This window comes from Drosophila pseudoobscura, chromosome X (genome assembly GCF_009870125.1).
Source record: "Drosophila pseudoobscura strain MV-25-SWS-2005 chromosome X, UCI_Dpse_MV25, whole genome shotgun sequence".
NCBI classification, from domain to species: Eukaryota; Metazoa; Arthropoda; class Insecta; order Diptera; family Drosophilidae; genus Drosophila; species Drosophila pseudoobscura.
In genome coordinates, this window is record NC_046683.1 from 23,048,301 (window position 1) to 23,057,609 (window position 9,309).

At 57.4% G+C, this 9,309-nt stretch overlaps 1 protein-coding gene across 1 annotated transcript; it reads left to right on the plus strand.

Moving 5' to 3' along the window:
• The first annotated feature begins 7,195 nt into the window (after positions 1-7,195).
• LOC117184996 (uncharacterized) lies at positions 7,196-8,919 on the plus strand. The gene is made up of 2 exons (XM_033384354.1): positions 7,196-7,289; positions 7,348-8,919. Exon 2 carries the CDS (start codon positions 7,362-7,364, stop codon positions 8,544-8,546), a length of 1,185 nt encoding a protein of 394 aa, XP_033240245.1. The 5' UTR covers positions 7,196-7,289; positions 7,348-7,361; the 3' UTR covers positions 8,547-8,919.
• Positions 8,920-9,309: the final 390 nt, after the last annotated feature.

Consider the following 9,309-nt stretch of genomic DNA (forward strand, 5'->3'; position numbering starts at 1 on the left):
GGCGGTCTTCCGTATTCCTAAGTGTCCGGCGGTCGGGCCACGGGCGACGCATAATTTCCACTGGTGAGATTCTTCTTCGACTGGTCGGTGTCCAGGCTGCCGGTAGATCTGTCCGTTCTCGATTATAAATTCTCTGCATTCTTCGGGTCGTGCCTGGATACGTTTGAGCAACCTTTGTATCCAGGGGCAGGTGGGCAGGTCTTCTAGGGTTCGCTGTATGGTGTCGGTAGGTTGCCGGGAAAGAGCGTCTGCTACGACGTTCTGGCTTCCGCGTCGGTAAAGCACGTCGAAGCGATACTGTTGGAGTTCCAGAGCCCAACGAGCGATGCGACCGGTCGGGTTATTGATCGAGTTTAACCACTTCAAAGCGAGATGGTCGGTGATGACGTCGAAGTGGTAACCCTCCAGGTAGCATCGCAATTTCCTGATGGCCCAGACGATGGCTAAGCATTCCTTTTCCGTGGCCGAGTAGTTTTCTTCTGCTTTCAAGAGCCTTCGGCTAGCGTAGGCTATGACCCTCTCCTCTCCGCGGATCTGTTGCGTCAGGACTGCCCCTAGACCGTAGGCGCTTGCGTCAGTTTGTAGAGCGAACCTCTCCGTGAAATCCGGGCTCTCCTTCAACTCCTCGAAAGCGGCCTGCTGTTCGTCACTCCAGATCCACCTTTTCTCCTTCTTCAAGAGGCTAGTCATAGGTTGTACAATCGCCGCGAAGTTTGGGACGAACCTCCGGTACCACGATGCCATTCCTAGGCATCGTCGAAGCTCCTTTATCGAACTTGGTGGGGCCAACTTCCGGACGGCGACGATCTTATCTGGGTCGGTGTGTATACCCCGCTCACTAATGACATGTCCCAGATATGCGATGCTTTTCTGGAAAAAACTGCATTTCTTTTGGTTTAATCTTAGATTGGCTTCCCGCAGTCTTCGGAAAACCTCTCGCAGATGGTCGACGTGTTCTTCCAGTGCCGCTCCGATGACAATGATATCGTCGAGGTAAGCAAAGGCGTTGGGTTCCATCTGTGGTCCGATGACGCTGTCCAAGGCCCGCTGGAATGTAGCCGATGCTGAGTGTAGTCCGAACGGCATCACCTTCCAATGGAAGAGTCCTCGGCCCGGAACGGTGAAGGCGGTGCATTCTCGGCTCCCCTCGGCCATAGGGATCTGCCAATACCCGTTCTTGAGGTCCAACGTCGAGATGTAACGCGCGTTACGGAGCCTCTCGATGATGTGGTTGATCCTGGGCAGCGGGTAGGCGTCGGGTATCGATTGCGCGTTGAGCTGTCGGTAGTCTACGCACATCCGCATCTCGCCTGTCTTCTTTCCCACCAGTACGATGGGTGCACTGTGTGGGCTTTTTGAAGCTTCTATCCGTCCGTCTAGCAGCAGCTCGTCGACCTGAGCAGCAAGGACCAACCGTCAGGACAATTCCAAGGACAACGATAGCAAGGACCATCGACCGGCCTAGCAAGGGTCGATCCCCAGGCTACTATAAAGACCGACGACAACCACGACCATCGACCAGGACCCCAAACAGCAAGGACTCCAAGGACGCCCCCTGTACAACCGTGTTAACCGTGCCTACGCCGTGCTTCCGTGACTAACCCCAAGGACTCCGGTATTCAGCGCGTTACCTAAGGAAAAGACTCTACCGGGGGGTCAATACGTGATACTACCGTCGGAAACGCGAAAGACTTCGAAGTGCGAGTTCGAACACCGTGCTTCGACATGGGGGTACAGTGGATTTCGTATCGGCGCAAGGACGAATTGCAGGCCATCGCCGTCGAATTCGGCCTCGGTGAAACCGGGACAGTGGACGAACTGCGCAGCCGGATCTCAGCCTTCATCTCGCGCGGCGAACATCCGACGGCGATCGAAAAGCGGATCAAAGAGCTCGGAACGGTCTTCGACAGCGCGCCCAGCCCGAGGAACCCGAGGAACACATCCACGTCGCCAGGACCGAGTCAACGTGAACAGAAGGAAGGGATCTGTGCGGAACAGCCCCTATCCATCGTAATTCCCGAGTTCCCGCGCGCAGCTCAAGGTCCTGGGTACAGTGACTCTAGCCGGCTTGAAGCCGCGACCGACCGACGACATGGTGATAATCACTACCAGCACCGCTTCCCCGAGGAAGCCGGAACTTCGCGACCCGGAAGAGAAGAAATCTCCTTCGCCGCCCTCGCCGATAAGCTGCGCAATTGGGGCCTGAAGTTCGACGGACACTCGGATGCGCTGGCTTTCATCGAACGGTTGGAAGAAAGGGTCGACTCACATGGCGGGAGTCCAGCACAACTGCCGCGAGCCATCTCCGGGCTACTAACTGGCAAGGCAGAAGGATGGTTTAGGACGTTCCAGATGCAAGGCAAGCCATGGACCGAGTTCCGGAAAGAGTTCTTGGAGTTCTTCCTACCCCCGCGATACTTTCAGCGCTTGGAAGATACGATCCGCTCCCGTCACCAACGACCCCGAGAAGCCTTTCTGGACTACTTGATCGACCTCCGACTCATGATGCAACGAGCTCAGTATACTCCAGACAGGGAGCTGGACAGGATCTACGGGAACCTTCGGCCGGAATACCAACTGTTCACCCGTAGACATGAGTTCGAGACGTTGCGAGAACTGACCCAATTGGTAGTAGCATACGAGACAACGCGGGACCGCGAACAAACCCGCCACGCTTACGACCGCCCAGATACGAAACCCAGAACGACATCATACCAAGGACCCGGATTAGCCACCCCGCAGCAGGCTCCTCCAGACGACACCGGGCCCGCCCGGAGCGCCGAGACGGCCAGCCGCGTAGTGACCCAGGATGGAGATCAGCCGGTGAACACACGCCGGGCCTGTCGGAATTGCGGAGAGGAAGGTCATTTCAGCAGTTCATGCAGGAATCGGCGAGTGTTATTCTGTTGGGAGTGTGGTCGCCGCGGCATCCGGACGATCGACTGCTGTAGGCTGTCCGAGTCGGGAAACGGACCGAGTCTCCGCTCGTAAGGGAACCGATCGGAGACATACCTCCAGGGCCCCCTGGAGTAACTCATCCCTTAAGTTTGGAAGGAGGCAGGATCGCTGCGCTAGTAACCATCGAAGGAGTACCGCTCACAGCTACCCTCGACACAGGAGCGACGCGGTCGTTCGTCAGTCAACGCATCGCTCATGAAGTAAGTACCGGAGGGAACGCACGGAATATAAGGACTACCGTCCGCCTGGCAGACGGTACAGCAAAGGAGGTGACGCAAGCAGTTTCGGTCAAGGTACGTCTGGATCAACAGGAAACGCGGGTGATTCTATTAGTCCTACCCATGGTAGTGGACGACATCATACTGGGGCTCGATTTCCTTTGCGGCGTCCAGACCATAATACAATGCGGCCGAGCGTACTTGCAGTTGACCCAGCGGGCGATCCGGGAAACCAACCCGATCCCCATATCATACTCGACTCGGCCCCGCATGGTTACTTTTAGTGACGAACGTCCAGCGACGGCATCCGCTGCTCCTACCCCCTCGACCAATCCTACAGCGACCCACCCGACGAAACCAACGCACCAGAATCTCGAACCCGCCAGACCCAGCAATGTACCGGTGACAACGCGCCAGAATCCCGACCACGCCAGACCCAGCAACGTAACAGTGACAACGCACCAGAATCTCGAACCCGCCAGACCCAGCAATGTACCAGTGACAACGCACCAGGATCTCGAACCCGCCAGACCCAGCAACGTAACCATGACCACGCACCAGGATCGCGAACACGCCAGACCCAGCAACGCAACCCGAACCCAACCCACGATTCGATACGACCACGCCAGAATCATCAACGAAGCTACGACAGAGACGACTGCGACACCGCTGGACACACCCAGGGCCAGTCCGTCCGCCCCGAAGAACACCCAGAGTAACGAAACCACGCCGGAGACGACTGCGACACCGCTGGACGCACCCAGGGCCAGTCCGTCTGCCTCGAAAACCACACAGAGTATCCCTAACAGGACAACGCTGCTAAGCCTCGGCCCCGCCAGAACCCGAAGTGACATCAGGACAACGCTTCCGAGTCTCGACCACGCCAGACCCAACCGCAATACAAGGACAACGCTTCTAAGCTTCGACCACGCCAGACCCAGCAACGATACCAGGACAACGCATCAAAGCCCCGACCGAGACGGACCCGGCGGCGCTAAAAATACAACCCGATCGACGCGAGCCAAATCAGACATGCCCAGCCGTGCGGCGCGGCCAGTGCAAACGACCCCGCAGGAAACCAGCCTCGCTCCACAACGCGACCCATTACGCCTGGAAGACGACGGCCCTGAAGGACATGGACGGGTCGAGGTAGACCACCTCGCGTCTAACCCCCCAACGGATTATCAACTCGCCCCTTTAGCCGATGCCGCGGCCGGTCGACAACGCAACCCTTTTCGAAGGTCAGGCTCGACTAACCCTATCGCCGTAAACCTCGCCGTCATAACCTGTGCCCCGCTCGAAGAAATCTCGCCACCGACAGCCCCCATCATCGAACCACCCCTCCCGCCGTGGGTAGCCGAGTTCTTGAAGCAAGAATTGGCCAAGTTCGAGGGATTGAAGGGCGTGTCTCACATAGCCGAGCATACCATCACCCTGAAGGACGACAAGCCGGTAAAGCAGAGGTACTTCCCCAAGAATCCGGCCATGCAGAAAATTATCAATGCTCAGGTCGACGAGTTGCTGCTAGACGGACGGATAGAAGCGTCAAAAAGCCCCCACAGCGCACCCATCGTACTGGTGGGAAAGAAGACAGGCGGGATGCGGATGTGCGTAGACTACCGACAGCTCAACGCGCAATCGATACCCGACGCCTACCCGCTGCCCAGGATCAACCACATCATCGAGAGGCTCCGTAACGCGCGTTACATCTCGACGTTGGACCTCAAGAACGGGTATTGGCAGATCCCTATGGCCGAGGGGAGCCGAGAATGCACCGCCTTCACCGTTCCGGGCCGAGGACTCTTCCATTGGAAGGTGATGCCGTTCGGACTACACTCAGCATCGGCTACATTCCAGCGGGCCTTGGACAGCGTCATCGGACCACAGATGGAACCCAACGCCTTTGCTTACCTCGACGATATCATTGTCATCGGAGCGGCACTGGAAGAACACCTCGACCATCTGCGAGAGGTTTTCCGAAGACTGCGGGAAGCCAATCTAAGATTAAACCAAAAGAAATGCAGTTTTTTCCAGAAAAGCATCGCATATCTGGGACATGTCATTAGTGAGCGGGGTATACACACCGACCCAGATAAGATCGTCGCCGTCCGGAAGTTGGCCCCACCAAGTTCGATAAAGGAGCTTCGACGATGCCTAGGAATGGCATCGTGGTACCGGAGGTTCGTCCCAAACTTCGCGGCGATTGTACAACCTATGACTAGCCTCTTGAAGAAGGAGAAAAGGTGGATCTGGAGTGACGAACAGCAGGCCGCTTTCGAGGAGTTGAAGGAGAGCCCGGATTTCACGGAGAGGTTCGCTCTACAAACTGACGCAAGCGCCTACGGTCTAGGGGCAGTCCTGACGCAACAGATCCGCGGAGAGGAGAGGGTCATAGCCTACGCTAGCCGAAGGCTCTTGAAAGCAGAAGAAAACTACTCGGCCACGGAAAAGGAATGCTTAGCCATCGTCTGGGCCATCAGGAAATTGCGATGCTACCTGGAGGGTTACCACTTCGACGTCATCACCGACCATCTCGCTTTGAAGTGGTTAAACTCGATCAATAACCCGACCGGTCGCATCGCTCGTTGGGCTCTGGAACTCCAACAGTATCGCTTCGACGTGCTTTACCGACGCGGAAGCCAGAACGTCGTAGCAGACGCTCTTTCCCGGCAACCTACCGACACCATACAGCGAACCCTAGAAGACCTGCCCACCTGCCCCTGGATACAAAGGTTGCTCAAACGTATCCAGGCACGACCCGAAGAATGCAGAGAATTTATAATCGAGAACGGACAGATCTACCGGCAGCCTGGACACCGACCAGTCGAAGAAGAATCTCACCAGTGGAAATTATGCGTCGCCCGTGGCCCGACCGCCGGACACTTAGGAATACGGAAGACCGCCACTCGGGTAACCCAACGATATTATTGGCCAGGGCTCTACAGGGACGTGACCCGATACGTGAAACATTGCGAAAGCTGCCAAAAATTTAAGGTGAGCCAGAACAAACCCGCAAGTCACATGTATACGCGCCAGGCTAAGGGCCCGTTCGACATCCTTTGCGCGGACTTCGTAGGTCCACTACCACGCTCGACGCACGGCAACACGATGCTCCTCGTGTTCTTCGACTCATTCTGCAAATGGGTGGAACTTGTGCCACTCCGGAAAGCCACAACCGCCCACTTGGAGAAGGCGTTCCGAGAGAGGATACTCTGCCGATTCGGGGTCCCGTGGAAGTTTGTGTGTGACAACGGAACACAATTCACTAGTCGGTCCTTCCGGAAATTCTGCGAGGTGGCGGGAATGGAACTCGAGCACACCGCGCCGTATACCCCTCAGCAAAACCCGACGGAGAGGGCAAACCGGACCATCAAGACAATGATTGCACAATACGCCGACGGGGACCAACGGACCTGGGACGATCTCCTCCCCGAGTTAAGCTTGGCCATAAACAGCAGCACGTCGGACACCACCGGCTTCAGCCCGGCCTTTTTGGTACTCGGACGAGAACCAAGGCTACCAGGAGCCTTGTACGACGAAGTGACCCCAGGATTAGGAAATGAACTAGAGCCTGCCCACGGGAAGGCGACACGACTGCAGGAAGTATTCAAGGTCGTACAGGAGAACACCCAACGGGCATCCCAAGAGCAGAAGAGAACATACGACCTCCGACGGCGCGAGTGGCGACCCGAACTAGGAGCCCTAATCCTCCTTCGGCAGCATCACCTATCAAAAGCCGCCGACGGTTTCGCGGCCAAGTTGGCCCCTAAGTACGACGGGCCGTACAAGGTAACCCGATTCTTATCTCCCAACATAGTTCGACTACAGATTCAACAAGGCAAACAAAGGAAAACAGCGAGTTTAGCCGACTTAAAGGCCTTCCACGGAGCGGAACACCCCGAGGAGGACCCGACGACGCTGGAGAGACCCGAATGACTTGCCGACTTCGTAAGGGCCACTTGCGGGAGCGCGCTACCGTAACGTCCTCGCCCCGTAAGGAGTGCGACCCACGCAACCGTAAGCTACGCATACATCCCCTTATGGGATTAGATAAGTGCTACATCCAATGTAAACACCTTCTTACTCGCACCGCTCAAGCAGGATAGGGGGAGGGTATTAATACTTCTAGTTAAGACAGGCAGGTTCTAACCGACAGGCATTTTCTCCCTAGAATCGACAGCAGACATGAAGCGTCTAAGAGATGGAAGGCAAGCTCGGCCCCTAGGGGCAAATGGTGATACGACGGGACACCCTAGCGGAGACCAGCGGCCTGAAGTCCCGGCGCCTGCCGACGAACCGACTGCAAGCCGGACTCGCGACTGGATCGTCAACCCCGATGGGCCATCCACCTCCCGTCAAGCCCAGTTGAGGCGGGTCGGAGAGGCGACTCTCAGACAACCAGGCTGGATGCCATGGGGTCAGCGCGCGGCAGCCATCCAAGGGTGGATCGACCAACAAACACACGACCCGCGGACCGATGCCGAAGGGGAAGTGGAGCCCGATGGCCGTTTCGCAACCGCTGGTGTCCGCTCGGCGCTCAATCACGACGTCGCCGCCCTGAATCGCCTTTGGCTCGGGAGTTACGGGGCTGCCATAGACGACGACAATGCAACCACGGACACCGACGAGCACGAGACGATCCTGCGCAACGCTCCAAGCCTGGCGTCCACGCTGCCGTACGAAGTGAGCGGACACCCAGTGGCTCGCGGAAGCGAATGGGACTCGCCCCTTTGGGCCGAGTCGGACCTGGCCGGTCAAGGTCGACTAGGCACCCCTCCAGCTGTACGCAACGAGGACGAATCCGGTGATGGTGCTGGGCCACACTACTCTGACGTGTCTAACGCGAGCGATGCAGGGGAAGGAACAGGACCCCAACGCGACGACGGAGGGTCCGATTCCCGGTCCCTCATGGACCTGGACTTCGCGCCGCAAGCAAACCAGCATTGGGCACCAGCCAACCCGTCGGGGTCAGCTGACATCCCGCCCCCCTTCTTTGCCGCCCACGCCGGACCACCCCCACAACGCCCCGACGAGGAAGTACGCGACTTCGGCTCCGAAGAGAGCCTCCCGCTGGAGTATGGCGAGATGGCCGACCTGCTGCAAATCCTCCGACTCCACCCTACGGTAGCCGCGGTACAGGACGACCCGGAATGGGCAGAGGCTCCCCCCGAATGGCGGACCAACGCGCCAGGGCGGCGGTTGCCCCGGGACCTCATATCCAACATCACTGTGTTCCTACGCGATCGAGCCTACCGACTGGGAGTCCGGCGACTGGAGGTCCATGACGGCACCTGCTTCCGCATCAAAATTACCCGTAGCCGGGCTGTCACAGTCACTCTTCGGCACCCCCGAAGTATGGAGGGGGTGTGAGGGAGCGTACGCTCCACCCACATTTTTTCCACCCATCATCTTGCCGGCATTTTTCCACTGGAGGGACCCGAAATTATTTCATTGGAATTAAGATTTTTGACTCTTTATTTTCTAGGTTTAAGCTTTGACTGTTCAGTTTTAGGTTAAGGGGGAGGGGGGAAGGCCACGAAGGCCACTTGTTATTAATTTTTTATTATACGGCCCGAGGGGTCTCTAAGCCACACGTAGCTTACTATTTTCTTAAAAGGGGGGCGAGTCGCGATCACGGCGGACGCCACTGGCTTTCCAGAACCAAGATAACACAACAACAACGACGCAGCAGCGGCCAAAGAGAGACGAGGAAAACAACGGGATCCAGCGAGCCGCCGACATCGACGCAGCAACAGGCAGAGAGGGAAGCATCGACAAGATAACACAACAACAACGACGCAGCAGCGGCCAAAGAGAGACGAGGAAAACAACGGGATCCAGCGAACCGCCGACATCGACGCAGCAACAGGCAGAGAGGGAAGCATCGGCAAAATAACCCAACAACAACGACGCAGTAGCGGCCCAAGAGAGACGAGGAAAAACAACGGGATCCAGCGAGCCGCCGGCATCGACGTAGCCACGGCAGAGAGGAGGGCGCTGTCAAGATAAGCCAACAGCATCGACGCAGCAGCGGCCGAGGAGAAGCGCTGACAAGACAAGCCGACAGCATCAACGCAGCAGCGGCAGAAGAGGGCCGCTGAGAGCGGCAATCAAATCCAGCAACGACGCCCCA